Genomic DNA, 20,327 nt, shown 5'->3' with positions numbered 1-20,327 from the left:
CCCATTCCCCAACATGATGGTTTTAAGAACCACCATATACTACTGACGGGTTGCATACTCGTCAGTAAGTGCAAGCTTACGTTTGTCCAAGCATTTATTTATTGTTGATAGAGTATAAATGCAAAATTTATAACAATGTATAATACAAATCAAGCGAAAAGAAGCAATATCAATAATTATGCATGCCACCATATAATAGAGGTCAATAAATGCCGCAAAAAACAATATCAATAATTATAACATATACAAACGATTGCATGATATTTATTAAGATTCATGAAGATACATCAACATGAATTTAGCAGAAAAAGCGCAATATTGATACCTAATATTCATGAGTATGGAGTACTCCAGCAATATTTATTTTTCAGATCATGTATATGCAAGATTCATCAATGCATAAGATTTGATTGTGCAAGCCTATGTATAAACTAAAACAATATATCACACAAAAAATAATGTAAAACAAATGTAATATATACTTACATAAGTGTGGATGATACAAAATAGCCAACAAGATCGGTATGGGTACTATTTTATAATGGAGACATAAATGCAGTGCCGATACCTAAAGATTTTATTTTGGCTCAATATGTTATCTTCGACATTAAATGTCATAATGATGAAATATATTTTTTTTTACAAAATAAAATCTTTGGTATTTATGTAAAACTAGCAAGATACGCTGATACTAATTAGGGGAGGTACATAAATGCATAAAATCAACCAATTGATATCTAAGATTTTATTGTGCGTCTATATAAACACCTGTAAAGGAGCTTGGAAATAAAAAACAAAGATCGAACATAAGTCACATTTTTCCTCATGGCACTCATCAAGAGAAACACAAGGATGGTCATGTACAACATAGCTGTTGCCTTATTGGTCATTGTGTTCATGTTCTCAAAGTTGCCGTCCTGCCAAGCAAGTAAGCAACATTATTTATATTTTACATGCTGTTTCCAAATGTTGAAATTAATTAATCTATGAGCAAATATTTTTGTTTTATGGACTGTATTACTAATTTTTTTATTATGTGATGGATTGCATTGTAGTTCAACGACGCTCATGCAGAGATTTAGCGGGTTGCACTCATGAGTCGTGCCAGAGTGACTGCTTAGAAAGAGGCTTTCGTCCACCTTATCAATTGGAATGTGAAACCAACCAGCATCATCTTCAGTGCTGCTGTAGACAGTTCAGTTCCATATTAAAATGAGAGCCACAAAGTTTCTCAGCTTATGCAATGCAATGCTGTATACTGATGCCAATAATTGAATAAACTTATATTTTTGATAAACATTGGTATTAGAGGCATCAATCTCATTGGATTGCCATGGAACATTTTGATGAAGGAAGACTGACCACATAGGATGTGTTTGTTACACCCATACATGTACATGGGGCGTGTTGGAAATATGAGCAGTCTACCATATGATTTAATCCATAAAAATAGTAGATAAAACATGACCATAATAGTAAAGATTAAACTAGACATGTAGTCTAATAGAGAGTGAGAAAATAACATATGTAGTAGTGAATTTGAACAAGGCATATCTAGTCCAATTAATAGAATAGGAAATTGAACTAAAATCAGGAAAAAACATATTAAATAGCGGAGAAGTGAACACGTCCTAGACAGGAGCAGGGGCGGCACCATTCACGATGCTGTCGCCCTTGTTACCGAAGAGGTTGCCGATGTCCTAAAAGAAGTCATCATTGGGGAAAGTGTCCTCGACGTTTGTAGCGACATCTGGGGTGGAGAAGTCAGTAGTCGCACAGAGCGCTCCCCAAACACCTTATTTCCCTTCACCCGTAGATAACCCAATGTCGCGTGGTCCCGGAGGCCTACTGTCCCTATCAGCGGTGCACGCCGTAAGCTGGGATGAGGAATAACCTGGTAGCGCAGTGCTATGGAACTTGGTAGTAGGAGGCAAGTGATGCTCTGTTTCTGTGTGTCTATGGAGAGGAGAGACCTCTATTTTATAAGCACAGAAAGAGGAGGCAAATAGGCTGCGACGGGAAATGAAACAAAGAGACGGGAGATGGAGACGTAGCAGCCAAAGCCCAACAAACCTCGTAACCAATCTCCACTAACTACAGCAGCAAAACGCTTCAGCTTCATGCATGCTCTAGGCATTCCCGCAGCCCGTGGCGTGATGCAGTGTGTCGTGATGAGGCAAGGTGAGGTGAGGCAGGTGGCAGAGGAGGAGCGCGTGAGAACCTCTCTTTTTTATCATGCTCATACAAGTGGGGAAAGAGCTCACCTTATGAGGAGGTGTAACTCTCTCTCAACTAGCAATGTGGGACTAAACTTTAGTCCCACCTATTGACATGCGTGAATGGTCCAAGCTAGCCTCTAGGATTTATTATGAATTTCTGAAATATTTATTGGGCAGGTCCAATATGCACTAGTAGAAAAAGGCCCATTTGTCCCAGTTCATGATGCCCATTTGTCCCTGTCCGGGAACCGGGACTATAGGGTCGGTGCTAAAGCCCAATACCTTTAGTCCCGGTACGGCTACCGAGACCATACGGTCGATACTATATCCAATCTTTGAACTTGTCACAACTTTTGCATTCGGGCTCTGTTTTAGACCATCTTCATATCCATTTTGATCTTCTCGAAGAGATCCATCCCATAGTGAATTCAACAATAATTTTGAATTAATCTTGACATAGTTCAAGCTACTCTTTATGATCGTGCCACTTTTCAGCATCAACGGGTTACAATGCTTTTAAATAAAAGGTGCAAATAGTTGAAAAGTATTGCACCACTAAAGCGTACCAAGTTACAAAACCGGAGATTTTTTTAGCAATATCTGAGATAGCAACACTAAGTATTAATACCCCAGTATCACATTCCATATAGAAGAGCAGCAGTATGTGCACCTAGTGAAAATGAGTCATACAACTTGGTTCAGGCTCCATTCTACTTCAGATGACATACATCAACTCAAGCATAAAGTACTGCAAATCCTACTTTAACTTACGAATAATAAGATGTGCATAAGCATGAAACCATGTAATCAGTCTACAATTATGCAAGACCCACAAGAAAGATCTTGGTTGTTGTGCCCTTCCATTTGTTCAATAAAACAAGAGACATTTTTATAAATACCCTGAAGCATGAAACATCAAAGATCAATTATTATAGCCGATTATAAGCATAACGGGAAAAACTCTGAAATGTTTACTACAATGGTGTTGCTACATACGGGCTGCATAGTCCTCAGTATGTACAAGCTTACGTTTGTCCAAGCATTTATTTATTGTTGATAGGATATAAATGCAAAATTTATAACAATGTATAATACAAATGAAGCGAAAAGAAGCAATATCGATAATTATGTATGCCACCATATAATAGAGGTTAATAAATGCCGCAAAAAATAATATCAATAATTATAACATATACAAACGATTGCATGATATTTATTAAGACTCAGTAAGATACATCGACATTAATTTAGCAGAAAAAGTGCAATAATGATACCTAATATTCTTGAGTATGGAGTACAACAGCAATATTTATTTTTGAAATCTCGTATATGCAAGATTCATCAATGCATAAGATTTGATTGTGCAAGCCTCTGTATATACTAAAACAATATACCACACAAAAAATAATGTAAAATAAATGTAAGATATACTTACATAAGTGTGGATGATACAAAATAGCCAACAAGATCGGTATGGGTACTATTTTATAATGGAGACATAAATGTAGTGCCGATACCTAAAGATTTTATTTTGGCTCAATATGTTATCTTCAACATTAAATGCCATAATATTGAAATATATAATTTTTTCTAAAATAAAATCTTTGGTATTTATGTAAAACTAGCAAGATACACTTATAATAATCAGGGGAGGTACATAAATGCATGAAATCAACCAATTGATATCTAAGATTTTATTGTGCGTCTATATAAACACCTGTAAAGGTGCTTGGATATGAAAAACAAAGATCGAACATAAATCACATTTTTCCTCATGGCACTCATCAAGAGAAACACAATGATGGTCGTGTACAACATAGCTGTTGCTTTATTGGTCATTGTGTTCATGTTCTCAACGTTGCCGTCCTGCCAAGCAAGTAAGCAACATTATTTATATTTTACATGCTGTTGCCAAATGTTGAAATTAATTAATCTATGAACAAATTTTTTTGTTTTATGGACTATATTACTAATTTTTTTTATTATGTGATGTATTGCATTGTAGTTCAACGACGCTCATGCAGAGATTTAGCGGGTTGCACTCATGAGTCGTGCCAGAGTGACTGCTTAGAAAGAGGCTTTCGCCCACCTTATCAATTGGAATGCGAAACCAACCAGCATCATCTTCAGTGCTGCTGTAGACAATTCGGTTCCATATCAAAATGAGAGCCACAAAGTTTCTCAGCTTATGCAATGCAATTCTGTATACTGATGCCAATAATTGAATAAACTTATATTTTCTTATAAACATAGGTATTAGAGGCATCAATCTCATTGGATTGCCATGGAACATTTTGATGAAGGAAGACTGACCACATAGGATGTGTTTGTTACACCAATACATGTACATGGGGCATGTTGGAAATATGAGCAGTTTACCATATGATTTAATCCATAAAAATAGTAGATAAAACATGACCATAATAGTAAAGATTAAACTAGACATGTAGTCTATCGGAGAGTGAGAAAATAACATATGTAGTAGTGAATTTGAACATGGCATATCTAGTCCAATTACTAGACCAAGAAATTGAACTAAAATCAGGAAAAAAACATATTAAACAAAGGAGAAGTGAACACGTCCTAGATAGGAGCAGGGGCGGCGGCATTCGTGATGCTGTCGCCCTTATTACCGAAGAGGTTGCCGATGTCCTAAAAAAATCATCATTGGGGAAAGTGTCTTCGACGTCTGTAGCGACATCTGGGGTGGAGAAGCCAGTAGTCGCACAGAGCGTTCCCCAAACACCTTATTTCCCTTCACCCGTACATGCCTCAATGTCGCGTGGTTCCGGAGGCCTACTGTCCCAATCGGCACTGCACGTCGTAAGCCGGGATGGGGAAGAACCTGGTAGCGCAGTGCTCTGGAACTTGGTAGTAGGAGGCAAGTGGTGCTCTGTTTCTGTGTGTCTATGGAGAGGAGAGACCTCTATTTTATAAGCACTGAAAGAGGAGGAAAATAGGCTGCGAAGGGAAATAAAACAATGAGACGGGAGATGGAGACGTGGCAGCCAAAGCCCAACAAACCTCGTAACCAATCTCCACTAACTACAGCAGCAAAACGCTTCAGCTTCATGCATGCTCTAGGCATTCCCGCAGCCCGTGGCGTGACGCAGTGTGTCGTGATGAGGCAAGGTGAGGCGAGGCAGGCGGCAGAGGAGGAGCGCGTGAGAACCTCTCTTTTTATCATGCTCATACAAGTGGGGAGAGAGCTCACCTTATGAGGAGGTTTAACTCTCTCTCAACTAGCAATGTGGGACTAAAGTTTAGTCCCAGCTCTTGACATGCGTGAATGGTCCAAGCTAGCCTCTAGGATTTATTATGAATTTCTGAAATATTTATTGGGTAGGTCCAATATGCACTAGTAGAAAAAGGCCCATTCGTCCCAGTTCATAAGGCCCATTTGTCCCGGTTCATGAACCGGGACTATAGGGTTGGTCCTAAAGCCCAATACCTTTAGTCCCGGTTCGGCTACCGAGACTATAGGGTCGATACTATATCCAATCTTTGAACTTGTCACAACTTTTGCATCTGGGCTCTGTTTTAGACCATCTTCATATCCATTTTGATCTTCTCGAAGAGATCCATCCCATAGTGACTTCAACAATAAGTCTGAATTAATCTTGACATAGCTCAAGCTACTCTTTATGATCGTGCCACTTTTCAGCGTCAACAGCTTACAATGTTTTCAAATAAAAGGTGCAAATAGTTGAAAAGTATTGCACCACTCAACCGTACCAAGTTACAAAACCGGAGAATTTTTTTAACTATATCTGAGATAGCAACACTAAGTATTAATACCCCAGTATCACATTCCATACAGAAGAGCATCAGTATGTGAACCTAGTGAAAATGAGTCATACAACTTGGTTCAGGCTCCATTCTACTTCAGATGACATACATCAACTCAAGCATAAAGTACTGCAAATCCTACTTTAACTAAGGAATAGTAAGATGTGCATAAGCATGAAACCATGTAATCAGTTTACAATTATGCAAGACCCACAAGAAAGATCTTGGTTGTTGTGCCCTTCCATTTGTTCAATAAAATGGGAGACATTTGTATAAATACCCTGAAGCATGAAACATTAAAGATCAATTATTATAGCCGGTTATAAGCATAACGGGAAAAAACTCTGAAATGTTTACTACAATGATGTTGCTACTGACAGGCTGCATACTCGTCAGTAAGTACAAGCTTACGTTTGTCCAAGCATTTATTTATTGTTGATAGAATATAAATGCAAAATTTATAACAATGTATAATACAAATGAAGCAAAAAGAAGCAATATCAATAATTATACATGCCACCATATAATAGAGGTCAATAAATGCAGCAAAAAACAATATCAATAATTATAACATATACAAACGGTTGCATGATATTTATGAAGATTCAGTAAGATACATCAACATTAATTTAGCAGAAAAAGTTAATGATACCTAATATTCATGACTATGGAGTACTCCAGCAATATTTATTTTTGAGATCATGTATATGCAAGATTCATCAATGCATAAGATTTGATTGTGCAAGCCTCTGTATATACTAAAACAATATACCACACAAAAAATAATGTAAAATAAATGTAAGATATACATACATAAGTGTGGATGACACAAAATAGCCAACAAGATCGGTATGGGTACTATTTTATAATGGAGACATAAATGTAGTGCCGATACCTAAAGATTTTATTTTGGCTCAATATGTTATCTTCAACATTAAATGCCATAATGATGGAATATATAATTTTTTTCCAAAATAAAATCTTTGGTATTTATGTAAAACTAGCAAGATACGCTGATACTAATTAGGGGAGGTACATAAATGCATGAAATCAACCAATTGATATCTAAGATTTTATTGTGCATCTATATAAACACCTGTAAAGGAGCTTGGAAATGAAAAACAAAGATTGAACATAAGTCACATTTTTCCTCATGGCACTCATCAAGAGAAACACAAGGACGGTCATGTACAACATAGCTGTTGCTTTATTGGTCATTGTGTTCATGTTCTCAACGTTGCCGTCCTGCCAAGCAAGTAAGCAACATTATTTATATTTTACATGCTGTTTTCCAAATGTTGAAATTAATTAATCTATGAGCAAATATTTTTTTTCATGGACTGTATTACTAATTTTTTTATGTGATGTATTTCATTGTAGTTCAACGCCGCTCATGCAGAGATTTAGCGGGTTGCACTCATGAGTCTTGCCAGAGTGACTGCTTAGAAAGAGGCTTTCGCCCACCTTATCAATTGGAATGCGAAACCAACCAGCATCATCTTCAGTGCTGTTGTAGACAGTTCGGTTCCATATTAAAATGAGAGCCACAAAGTTTCTTAGCTTATGCAATGCAATGTTGTATACTGATGCCAATAATTGAATAAACTTATATTTTCTAATAAACATTGGTATTAGAGGCATCAATCTTATTGGATTGCCATGGAACATTTTGATGAAGGAAGACTGACCACATATGATGTGTTTGTTACACCCATACATGTAGATGGGGCCTGTTGGGAATATGAGCAGTTTACCATATGATTTAATCCATAAAAATAGTAGATAAAACTTGACCATAATAGTAAAGATTAAACTAGACATGTAGTCTATCAGAGAGTGAGAAAATAACATATGTAGTAGTGAATTTGAACATGGCATATCTAGTCCAATTGCTAGAACATGAAATTGAACTAAAATCAGGAAAAACATATTAAATAGAGGAGAAGTGAACACGTCCTAGACAGGAGCAGGGGCGGCGCCATTCGTGATGCTGTCGCCCTTGTTACCGAAGAGGTTGCCGATGTCCTAAAAGAAGTCATAATTGGGGGAAGTGTCTTCGACGTCTGTAGCGACCTCTGGGGTGGAAAAGCCAGTAGTCGCATAGAGCGCTTCCCAAACACCTTATTTCCCTTCACCCGTGCATGACTCAATGTCGCGTGGTTCCGGAGGCCTACTGTCCCTATCGGCGGTGCACGCCATAAGCCGGGATGGGGAAGAACCTGGTAGCGTAGTGCTCTGGAACTTGGTAGTAGGAGGCAAGTGGTGCTCTGTTTCTGTGTGTCTATGGAGAGGAGAGACCTCTATTTTATAAGCACAGAAAGAGGAGGCCAGTAGGCTGCGACGGGAAATGAAACAAAGAGACGGGAGACGGAGACGTAGCAGCCAAAGCCGAACAAAACTCGTAACCAATCTCCACTAACTACATCAGCAAAACGCTTCAGCTTCATGCATGCTCTAGGAATTCCCGCAGCCCATGGCGCGACACAGTGTGTCGTGATGAGGCGAGGCGAGGCGGGCGGCAAAGGAGGAGCGTGTGAGAACCTCTCTTTTTATCATGCTCATACAAGTGGGGAAAGAGCTCACCTTATGTGGAGGTGTAACTCTCTCTCAACTAGCAATGTGGGACTAAATTTTAGTCCCACCTCTTGACATGCGTGAATGGTCCAAGCTAGCCTCTAGGATTATTATGTATTTCTGAAATATTTATTGGGCAGGTCCAATATGCACTAGTAGAAAAAGTCCCATTTGTCCCGGTTCATAAGGCCCACTTCTCCCGGTTCGGGAACCGGGACTATAGGGTCGGTACTAAAGCCCAAAACCTTTAGTCCCGGTTCGGCTACCGAGACTATAGGGTCGATACTATATCCAATATTTGAACTTGTCACAACTTTTGCATCGAGGCTCTGTTTTAGACCATCTTCATATCCATTTTGATCTTCTGGAAGAGATCCATCCCATAGTGACTTCAATAATAAGTCTGAATTAATCTTGACATAGTTCAAGCTACTCTTTATGATCGTGCCACTTTTCAGCGTCAACGGGTTACAATGTTTTTAAATTATAGATGCAAATAGTTGAAAAGTATTGCACCACTCAAGCGTACCAAGTTACAAAACCGGAGATTTTTTTTAGCAATATCTGAGATAACAACACTAAGTATTAATACCACAGTATCACATTCCATATAGAAGAGCAGCGGTATGTGCACCTAGTGAACATAAGTCATACAACTTGGTTCAGGCTCCATTCTACTTCAGATGACATACATCAACTCAAGCATAAAGTACTACAAATCCTACTTTAACTAAGGAATAATAAGATGTGCATAAGCATGAAACCATGTAATCAGTTTACAATTATGCAAGACCCACAAGAAAGATCTTGGTTGTTGTGTCCTTCCATTTGTTCAATAAAATGGGAGACATTTGTATAATACCCTGAAGCATGAAACATTAAAGATCAATTATTATAGCCGGTTATAAGCATAACGGGAAAAACTCTGAAATGTTTACTACAATGGTGTTGCTACTGACGGGCTGCATACTCGTCAGTAAGTACAAGCTTACGTTTGTCCAAGCATTTATTTATTGTTGATAGAATATAAATGCAAAATTTATAACAATGTATAATACAAATGAAGCGAAAATAAGCAATATCAATAATTATACATGCCACCATATAATAGAGGTCAATAAATGCCGCAAAAAACAATATCAATAATTATAACATATACAAACGATTGCATGATATTTATAAAGATTCAGTAAGATACATCAACATTAATTTAGCAGAAAAAGTGCAATATTGATACCTAATATTCATGAGTATGGAGTACTCCAGCAATATATATTTTTGAGATCTTGTATATGCAAGGTTCATCAATGCATAATATTTGATTGTGCAAGCCTCTGTATATACTAAAACAATATACCACACAAAAAATAATGTAAAATAAATGTAAGATATACTTACATAAGTGTGGATGATACAAAATAGCCAACAAGATCGGTATGGGTACTATTTTATAATGGAGACATAAATGTAGTGCCGATACCTAAAGATTTTATTTTGGCTCAATATGTTATCTTCAACATTAAATGCTATAATGATGAAATATATATATTTTTCCAAAATAAAATCTTTGGTATTTATGTAAAACTAGCAAGATACGCTGATACTAATTAGGGAAGGTACATAAATGCATGAAATCAACCAATTGATATCTAAGATTTTATTGTGCGTCTATATAAACACCTATAAAGGAGCATGGAAATGAAAAACAAAGATCGAACATAAGTCACATTTTTCCTCATGGCACTCATCAAGAGAAACACAAGGATTGTCATGTACAACATAGCTGTTGCCTTATTGGTCACTGTGTTCATGTTCTCAACGTTGCTGTCCTGCCAAGCAAGTAAGCAACATTATTTATATTTTACATGCTGTTTCGAAATGTTGAAATTAATTAATCTATGAGCAAATATTTTTGTTTTATAGACTGTATTACTAATTCTTTTTGTTATGTGATGTATTGCATTGTAGTTCAACGACGCTCATGCAGAGATTTAGCGGGTTGCACTCATGAGTCTTGCCAGAGTGACTGCTTAGAAAGAGGCTTTCGCCCACCTTATCAATTGGAATGCGAAACCAACCAGCATCATCTTCAGTGCGGCTGTAGACAGTTCGGTTCCATATTAAAATGAGAGCCACAAAGTTTCTTAGCTTATGCAATGCAATGCTGTATACTGATGCCAATAATTGAATAAACTTATATTTTCTGATAAATATAGGTATTAGAGGCATCAATCTCATTGGATTGCCATGGAACATTTTGATGAAGGAAGACTGGCCACATAGGATGTGTTTGTTACACCCATACATGTACATGGGGCGTGTTGGAAATATGAGCAGTTTACCATGTGATTTAATCCATAAAAATAGTAGATAAAACATGACCATAATAGTAAAGATTAAACTAGACATGTAGTCTATCAGAGAGTGAGAAAATAACATATGTAGTAGTGAATTTGAACATGGCATATGTAGTCCAATTGCTAGAACATGAAATTGAACTAAAATTAGGATAAAAACATATTAAATAGAGGAGAAGTGAACATGTCCTAGACAGGAGCAGGGGCGGCGCCATTCGTGATGTTGTCGCCCTTGTTACCGAAGAGGTTGCCGATGTCCTAAAAGAAGTCATCATTGGGGAAAGTGTCTTTGACATCTGTAGCGACATCTGGGGTGGAGAAGCCAGTAGTCGCACAGAGCGCTCCCCAAACACCTTATTTCCCTTCACCCGTGCATGACTCAATGTCGCGTGGTTCCGGAGGCCTACTCTCCCTATTGGCGATTCACGCCATAAGCCGGGATGGGGAAGAACCTGGTAGCGCAGTGCTCTGGAACATGGTACTAGGAGGCAAGTGGTGCTCTGTTTCTGTGTGTCTATGGAGAGGAGATACCTCTATTTTATAAGCACAGAAAGAGGAGGCAAATAGGCTGTGACATGAAATGAAACAAAGAGACAGGATACGGAGACATAGCAGCCAAAGCCGAACAAACCTCGTAACCAATCTCCACTAACTACATCAGCAAAACACCTCAGCTTCATGCATGCTCTAGGCATTCCCACAGCCCGTGGCGCGACGCAGTGTGTCGTGATGAGGCGAGGCGGGCGGCAGGGGAGGAGCGTGTGAGAATCTCTCTTTTTATCATGCTCATACAAGTGGGGAAAGAGCTCACCTTATGTGGAGGTGTAACTCTCTCTCAACTAGCAATGTGGGACTAAATTTTAGTCCCACCTCTTGACATGCGTGAATGGTCCAAGCTAGCCTCTAGGATTATTATGAATTTCTGAAATATTTATTGGGTAGGTCCAGTATGCACTAGTAGAAAAAGGCCCGTTTGTCCCGGTTGATAACGCCCATTTGTCCCGGTTCGGGAACCGGGACTATAGGGTCGGTACTAAAGCCTAATACCTTTAGTCCCGGTTCGCCTACCGAGATAGTAGGGTCGATACTATATCCAATCTTTGAACTTGTCACAACTTTTGCATCGGGGCTCTGTTTTAGACCATCTTCATACCCATTTTGATCTTCTGGAAGAGATCCATCCCATAGTGACTTCAATAATAAGTCTGAATTAATCTTGACATAGTTCAAGCTACTCTTTATGATCGTGCCACTTTTCAGCGTCAACGGGTTACAATGTTTTTAAATGAAAGGTGCAAATAGTTGAAAAGTATTGCACCACTCGAGCGTACCAAGTTACAAAACCGGAGACTTTTTTTAGCAATATCTGAGATAGCAACACTAAGTATTAATACCCCAGTATCACATTCCATACAGAAGAGCATCAGTATGTGAACCTAGTGAAAATGAGTCATACAACTTGGTTCAGGCTCCATTCTACTTCAGATGACATACATCAACTCAAGCATAAAGTACTGCAAATCCTACTTTAACTAAGGAATAGTAAGATGTGCATAAGCATGAAACCATGTAATCAGTTTACAATTATGCAAGACCCACAAGAAAGATCTTGGTTGTTGTGCCCTTCCATTTGTTCAATAAAATGGGAGACATTTGTATAAATACCCTGAAGCATGAAACATCAAAGATCAATTATTATAGCCGGTTATAAGCATAACGAGAAAAACTCTGAAATGTTTACTACAATGGTGTTGCTACTAACGGGCTACATACTCGTCAGTAAGTACAAGCTTGCGTTTGTCCAAGCATTTATTTATTGTTGATTGAATATAAATGCAAAATTTATAGCAATGTATAATACAAATGAAGCGAAAAGAAGCAATATCAATAATTTTGCATGCCACCATATAATAGAGGTCAATAAATGCCGCAAAAAAATATCAATAATCATAACATATACAAATGATTGCATGATATTTATTAAGATTCAATAAGATACATCAACATTAATTTAGCAGAAAAAGTGCAATATTGATAACTAATATTCATGAGTATGGAGTACTCCAGCAATATTTATTTTTGAGATCAAGTATATGCAAGATTCATCAATGCATAAGATTTGATTGTGCAAGCCTCTGTATATACTAAAACTATATACCACACAAAAAATAATGTAAAATAAATGTAAGATATAGTTACATAAGTGTGGATGATACAAAATAGCCAACAAGATCGGTATGGGTACTATTTTATAATGGAGACATAAATGCAGTGCCGATACCTAAAGATTTTATTTTGGCTCAATATGTTATCTTCAACATTAAATGCCATAATGATGAAACATATATTTTTTGTGAAATAAAATCTTTGGTATTTATGTAAAACTAGCAAAATATGCTAATACTAATTAGGGGAGGTACATAAATGCATGAAATTAACCAACTGATATCTAAGATTTTATTGTGCGTCTATATAAACACCTGTAAAGGAGCTTGGAAATGAAAAACAAAGATCGAACATAAGTCACATTTTTCCTCATGGAACTCATCAAGAGAAACACAAGGATGATCATGTACAACATAGCTGTTGCTTTATTGGTCGTTGTCTTCATGTTCTCAACGTTGCCGTCCTGCCAAGCAAGTAAGCAACATTATTTATATTTTACATGATGTTTCCAAATATTGAAATTAATTAATCTATCAACAAATATTTTTGTTTTATGGATTGTATTACTATTTTTTATATTATGTGATGTATTGCATTGTACTTCAACGACGCTCATGCAGAGATTTAGCGGGTTGTACTCATGAGTCGTGCCAGAGTGACTGCTTAGAAAGAGGCTTTCGCCCACCTTATCAATTGGAATGCGAAACCAACCAGCATCATCTTCAGTGCTGCTGTAGACAGTTCGGTTCCATATTAAAATGAGAGCCACAAAGTTTCTCAGCTCATGCAATGCAATGATGTATACTGATGCCAATAATTGAATAAACTTATACTTTCTGATAAACATAGGTATTAGAGGCATCAATCTCATTGGATTGCCATGGAACATTTTGATGAAGGAAGACTGACCACATATGATGTGTTTGTTACACCCATACATGTACATGGGGCGTGTTGGAAATATGAGCAGTTTAACATATGATTTAACCCATAAAAATAGTAGATAAAACATGACCATAATAGTAAAGATTAAACTAGACATGTTGTCTATCACAGAGTGAGAAAATAACATATGTAGTAGTGAATTTGAACATGGCATATCTAGTCCAATTGCTAGAACAAGAAATTGAACTAAAATCAGGAAAAAACATATTAAATAGAGGAGAAGTGAACACGTCCTAGACAGGAGCAAGGCCGGCGCCATTCGTGATCCTTTCGCCCTTGTTACTGAAGAGGTTGCCGATGTCCTAAAAGAAGTCGTCATTGGGGAAAGTGTCTTCGACGTCTGTAGCGACATCTGGGGTGGAGAAGCCAGTAGTCGCACAGAGCGATCCCCAAACACCTTATTTCCCTTCACCCATACATTACTCGATGTCGCGTGGTCCGGGAGGCCTACCGTCCCTATCGGCGGTGCAGCCGTAAGCCGGGATGGGGAAGAACCTAGTAGCGCAGTGCTCTGGAACTTGGTAGCCGGAGGCAAGTGGTGCTCTGTTTCTATGTGTCTATGGAGAGGAGATACCTCTATTTTATAAGCACAAAAAGAGGAGGCAAATAGGCTGCGATGGGAAATGAAACAAAGAGACAGGAGACGGAGACGTAGCAGCCAAAGCCGAACAAACCTCGCAACCAATCTCCACTAACTACAACAGCAAAACACTTCTGCTTCATGCATGCTCTAGACGTTCCCGCAGCCCGTGGCGCGACGCAGTGTGTCGTGATGAGGCGAGGCGAGGCGAGGCGGGCGGCAGAGGAGGAGCGCGTGAGAACCTCTCTTTTTATCATGCTCATACAAGTGCAGAAGGAGCTCACCTTATGAGGAGGTGTAACTCTTTCTCAACTAGGAATGTGGGTCTAAACTTTAGTCCCACCTCTTGACATGCGTGAATGGTCCAAGTTAGCCTCTAGGATTTATTATGAATTTCTGAAATATTTATTGGGTAGGTCTAATATGCACTAGTAGAAAAAGGCCCATTTGTCCCGGTTCATAAGGCCCATTTTTCCTAGTTCGGGAACTGGGACTATAGGGTCGGTACTAAAGCCCAATACCTTTACACTAGTGCAGAACCGGGCAATAGCACCGGTTCGTAAGGGCTTTTAGTGTCGGTTATGGAACCGGCACTAGGGTGTGGGCACTAAAGGCCCCCCCCTTTAGTACCGGTTCGGCACGAACCGACGCTAAAGTGCCACCACGTGGCGTGAGCTCGCGCCCTGGTATGGGGGACCAACCGGTACTAAAGGTTTTTTTTTATTTTTTTTTGAAAATTTTGGAATTTTTTTTGATTTTTTTTGATTTTTAATTTTTCTGAATTATTTGATGATTTAGTCTCTAATCACCTCTCTTAACTGCTCAAGTGTGGATCACTCATTCCAAATCAACTAACTTCCCGACCGGTCACCCATCCCTCTCACTACTCTAGCCCGAGCACGCTTAACTTTCAGGTTCTATTCTCCTTCGTTTTCGAGTCTGCACTTGTTGTTTTCCTGACAATAGTAAGATGTCAATCCTATTAACCCTCAGGAGTTTAGCTTGAGCATGAAGTCACACATTTCACCGTTTGAGTTTGAAACTATTATTCTAAAAAACAGTAATTATTTAGTAACGCTAATATTTCTTGAATAAGTTTGACCACAGTTTGACCATAGTTTGACCAGATTTGACCAAAATTCAAAAAATTGGAATAATTATTTAGTAACACTAATATTCTTGAATAATTATGTAGTAACACTAATATTTCTTGAATAAGTAGTTTGACCATAGTTTGACCACAGTTTGACCACAGTTTGACCACAGTTTGACCAGATTTGAACAAAATTCAAAAAAACTGAGATACTTATTTAGTAACACTAATATTATTGCGTAATTATTTAGTAACACTCTATATTTCTTGAATCAGTTGTTTGACCGATTTGACAAGATTTAACCAAAATTCAAAAAAACATAAATTAGAGCATATCTTTTTTTCCTTTTATAATTTGTCATTTCAAAAATTGTCCTAAACCCTAAACCCGGGACTTAAAACGTCGGAAACTCTATGCTAAACAGTAAAAACTAAGGGTTTAGACCATAAAACCTAACCCTAAACGCTGAAATCTAAACCCTAGCACTAAACGCTAAAAACGTCCAAAAAAACGTCTAAAACGCCCAAAAACTCTATTTTCCCTTTGGAATTTTGTGATTTTAAAAAATTGTCGAAACGGAAAACTGGTACCCTCCACTATAATCCACCTCGGTAATATCGTAGCGGTGCTTAGGTGAAGCCCTATTCCGGTAGCAACATCATCACCGTCATCACGCCGTCGTGCTGATGAAACTCTCCCTCGAAGCTCTACTAGACCGTGAGTTCGCGGGACGTCACTGAGCTGAACGTGTGTAGATCGCGGAGGTGCCGTATCTTCTGTACTAGATCGATCGATTGTGAAGACGCACGACTACATCAACCGCGTTGTCATAACGCTTCCGCTTATGGTCTACGAGGGTACGTAGACGATACTCTCCCCTCTCGTTGCGATGCATCACCACGATCTTGCGTGTGCGTAGGATTTTTTTTTGAAATTACTACGTTCCCCAACAGAGGGACTTTTGTCCCGGTTGGTATCACCAACTGAGACCAAAAGGCATCCACGCGTTAGCTGTTCAGGGGCTGGGGTTTTGTTTTTTCGGAAGGGGGATGGGGTTTGGAGGTTTTGGGGGTTTTGTAGGGTTAATTTAGGGGTTTCATATGTTCTGTTAGCTAGCTAATAGAGAGAAGTGTCCTCTCTTATCTTCGTGCTTGGTCGATGCTATGTACTATACGTATAGAGAGGACTCGACACGCTAGCTAGTAAGCAAATGAAGGAAACCATTAAGTACAGAAGATCGTCATGAACATATACAGAGAGAAGTGATCGACCTCTCCTTCTCCGAGAGATTGGTCGAACAACAAGTTTTCGTATATCTATCTGATGCTATTGGCTACATATATACAATATAAGATCTCTTACAATCCCCTAACATCTGAACTCAAGCTCCACATGGTATTCTCCGGCTTTATTGATGACGTGGTCAAGAAAGAATCCCGCCAATTCCTCTTGAATTGCTCGTATGCGATCTTGTGGTAGGAGTTCATTCCGCATCTCCCACGTCTAATTTGAAGAAGGGGGTCAATACATATATATGAATGAAAGTCAATACAAATGATGGTGTAATAAAATGAAATTGTGAATATTATTGCTTACGCACTTCAAATTGTCTTTTAGAGTAGCCCCGCTTATTTTTGCAAGTCGCATTGTAGATGAACTCGCAAACATAGTATCCACAATAATTATTCCCGGGTTCCTGCCACTAGCACTTTACGAGAAATAGAGGTCAATCAAACTGATAATGAAGGATTCTAAATGGTATTGATGAAAGTAGCTAGAATCAATGGGAGATGCACGGGACAGTAGTACTTACTTTCGGGTGTGTAAATCGCAGCTCCCCCGGCAATCCCGAAGCTTGTGCGGTGAATACTTTCCAAACACTATGAGACAAAGAAAACAATTACTTGATATCAGGAAATGAACAAAGTTGCGGATATGGTGCGATAATGATCGATTGAACTTACTTCTCGAGCATTTTAGTCATGTCCGCATACTCCTCGGGATTTTTTCGTCTCGAGTCTAAGACGGTTACTAGTCCCTGCTCAAGCTTAATCTCTAGGAGAATATAGTGGAAGTTGCGCACACATGCATAACCCATCAATTACATTACTATAACCTCGAGTAATAATGGAAACCGAATATGCACAAGAGAGTAACACTGACTTGAAGTAGTAAGGAAAGAGTATTTCATCTTTGTTTTGATTTTGAACCAACGATGGTAGCAAGTTGGCCTCGGTTTGTTTAGCATCATATTTAACCATCCATTCATCTATGAGATTTGTGTTAATGAACCCAATATCATAGATTTCTGCCTTTCTGCATTCGACGATCTTCAATCTGCATAATATAGTGAGGATAATTATATATACATAGAATGAAAGAGCTGAGCTATATATAGAGACTTAATTACAGAAGTAGTACTTACAGACAGTAGCAAGTGACGATTATTTCATAGAGGGCCTTTTGATTGAAAAACTGGAAGAACTCCTCAAATGGAACAGACAATAGATCAATTCCAACGAGGTCGTGCTCCTCTTTAACTCTCACCATCAAAGTATCCTTCCCAGACTCGCTGCATGTATTCATGTACCACTCATGGAATATTCGCATCATCGTTGTTAGAGGAGGATGACCAGGTTTGATGAGAGGCTTCCCGTACTGGTATTTGAAATTGTCCACCTCCATTGTATCACAATGTGCATCGTTGGGCAGGTAATCTCCAGGATTGGTACTGGGCAGCATCCTCGGATGATTAGCGACGATATTGCTAGACACCTTGAGCGGGGGGCACGATTGGTTCGCTTGTTTGCCGAACTGGGGAATTTTTTTCCCACTTCTTCGTTCTGCTAACCTTCAATCACTGCAAGTACTTCCCGACCGCTTTGCTTTGATATATGACCTTTCAATAACGCGCTCATCATCCGACAGTGTGCTGAACTTTCACGGGATCTATCTTCTCCTCCGGAGGTGGATGCCTTGCGTTTCAAAGAAGTCCCTCACTTGGGCTTGACAGATCTCTGTGTTTTCCTTCTCGGTCATCTCGTATGGTAACTTCTCTACAGGCTTGACAGATATGTCGAATCTATATTGCCTCCCGCCTCTGGCTGTACTGCTAGATGCCGGAGCAGCCGAAGCGGCGGCGGCTGTCTTCCTTCATTGCTTACGAGGCAGAGAAGGAGGCGGAGTGCTACAACATGCCGGAGCAGCCGGAGCGGCGGCGGCTGTCTTCCGCTGTTGCTGACGAGGCGGAGGAGGAGGCGGGCTTCTCAGACACGCCGGAGGAGGAGGAGAAGGACGCGGTGCCGCCACGCATCGGAGCAACTAGAGAAGGAGGCGGAGTGCCCTGATCACTCACCGGAGGAGGAGGCAGAGGAGGAGGCGGAGTGCCCTGACTCGTCGTCGTCGGAGGAGGAGGCGGAGGCGTCAAGTTAGGAAGGTTGATAAGCTCCTCCGCCATAGACATGGAGTCCTCAGAGCAAGACCCAGCCGAGTCTCCCCTTCACCGGTAGGGTCGTCAAGCTTGAGCTCCTCAAATCCCTCCATTATTTCATCCACCATCACAACAACATATCCTTATGGAATCGGAAGGCAGTGAAAAGTTGCACCGGGTTCAGGAGGTGCAATAGAGCCGACGGCTGCCTTGACTTTGAAGTTCTGCCATTGCGTCATAAGGTGGCAATCTTGAGTCTCCATGATAGCATCCATGGGGTAGCTAGCAGCAGCCGTGAAGTCAGGCTGCTGAAGGAGATCGGTGGAAGCAAAGCTGCTTCTCTGCTGAGATGGCGGGGTAGCTTTTGGGGTAGCTCCGGCAGGTCACTGGCTGTCAGCTGCTTGTTCCTCTAGCTTTCATACCCTTGCATTTAGCTTATGTAGTTCGCTCTGCTCCACTTTCCTCCTCCTCTCTCGGGTTTTGTAACCGCTTGCACTGGGAAACCCAACCTTCCATGAAACGGAGCCTGGCATGCCTCGTGTTCGTCCAGGGTGCTCAGGATTCCCGAGGGCCTGTGTGAGCTCGTCGTTCTCTCTATCGGGAATGAACATCCCTTGCTGCGCTGTGGCGATATACTCCTGAAGCTTCTTGATGGGTATTTCCAGTTGCTGGTTTGTCCAAATGCACTTCCCTGTTTTAGGGTCCAAGGTTCCCCCAACCCCGAAGAACCAAGTCCTTGAACGGTCTGGCCAGTGCAATGTCTCTTGTTCGACCCCTTTATCAAGCAGGTCATTCTCAGCCTTGTCCCACAACGGCCAGGCTTTGAGGTAGCCACCTGACCCCGCGATGATGAAGCTCCTTCTTTGCAGCATTTATCTTGTTTGTCGCTAACATCTTCTTACTCTTCTCCGATGTCTTGTGAGCCACAAATGCGGGCTAGTGATCTCTTATCTTCTCAAATCGGCCGGTGAATTCTGGAGTCTTGTCTTTGTCAACAAACTTAGATTTCAACTCATTCTTCCACCTCCTGAATAGATCTGCCATCTTCTTAAGAGCACGAGCCTTGACCAATGGCTCTATAACTAGCTTTTCCGGATCCTCCTCTTCAGTAGGGTGAAATTTGCCTTCAGCGCGGTCCAAAGATCATCTTTCTGCCTATCGTTGACATAACAC

The 20,327-nt window shown here is 39.8% G+C and overlaps 1 protein-coding gene and 4 long non-coding RNA genes across 5 annotated transcripts; 4 read left to right on the top strand and 1 right to left on the bottom strand.

The window, feature by feature from the left end:
- The first annotated feature begins 743 nt into the window (after positions 1 to 743).
- LOC147966253 (uncharacterized) lies at positions 744 to 1,297 on the top strand. Its single transcript, XR_015607713.1, has 2 exons — positions 744 to 928; positions 1,056 to 1,297. It is a non-coding gene; the product is annotated as an uncharacterized LOC147966253 (long non-coding RNA).
- Positions 1,298 to 3,902: 2,605 nt separating this feature from the next.
- Positions 3,903 to 4,467, top strand: LOC147966252 (uncharacterized). The gene is made up of 2 exons (XR_015607712.1): positions 3,903 to 4,096; positions 4,225 to 4,467. It is a non-coding gene; the product is annotated as an uncharacterized LOC147966252 (long non-coding RNA).
- A 2,579-nt stretch (positions 4,468 to 7,046) lies between these two features.
- On the top strand, positions 7,047 to 7,631 carry LOC147966251 (uncharacterized). Its single transcript, XR_015607711.1, has 2 exons — positions 7,047 to 7,264; positions 7,389 to 7,631. It is a non-coding gene; the product is annotated as an uncharacterized LOC147966251 (long non-coding RNA).
- Positions 7,632 to 10,219: 2,588 nt separating this feature from the next.
- LOC125512704 (uncharacterized) lies at positions 10,220 to 10,793 on the top strand. The gene is made up of 2 exons (XR_007285491.2): positions 10,220 to 10,422; positions 10,551 to 10,793. It is a non-coding gene; the product is annotated as an uncharacterized LOC125512704 (long non-coding RNA).
- A 6,711-nt stretch (positions 10,794 to 17,504) lies between these two features.
- On the bottom strand, positions 17,505 to 18,337 carry LOC147966250 (uncharacterized). The gene is made up of 4 exons (XM_087527900.1): positions 18,150 to 18,337; positions 17,891 to 18,061; positions 17,689 to 17,802; positions 17,505 to 17,604 (listed from the first exon to the last, which is right to left on the bottom strand). The coding sequence occupies exons 1-4, from the start codon at positions 18,335 to 18,337 to the stop codon at positions 17,505 to 17,507; spliced, it is 573 nt and encodes a 190-aa protein (XP_087384026.1).
- Positions 18,338 to 20,327: the final 1,990 nt, after the last annotated feature.

The sequence above is a fragment of the Triticum urartu genome, chromosome 6A (assembly GCF_056163025.1).
Source record: "Triticum urartu cultivar PI428250 chromosome 6A, HENAU_Tu73, whole genome shotgun sequence".
NCBI classification, from domain to species: Eukaryota; Viridiplantae; Streptophyta; class Magnoliopsida; order Poales; family Poaceae; genus Triticum; species Triticum urartu.
This window is presented reverse-complemented; position numbering and strand designations above follow the sequence as displayed.

Coding starts and splice junctions, on each gene's coding strand:
- LOC147966250 (XM_087527900.1), bottom strand. CDS start 18,337: ATGATGCGAATATTCCATGAGTGGTACATGAATACATGCAGCGAGTCT. Junction 18,062..18,149: donor ATCGTCACTTGCTACTGTCT/GTAAGTACTACT, acceptor TATATTATGCAG/ATTGAAGATCGTCGAATGCA. Junction 17,803..17,890: donor ATACTCTTTCCTTACTACTT/CAAGTCAGTGTT, acceptor TGCATGTGTGCG/CAACTTCCACTATATTCTCC.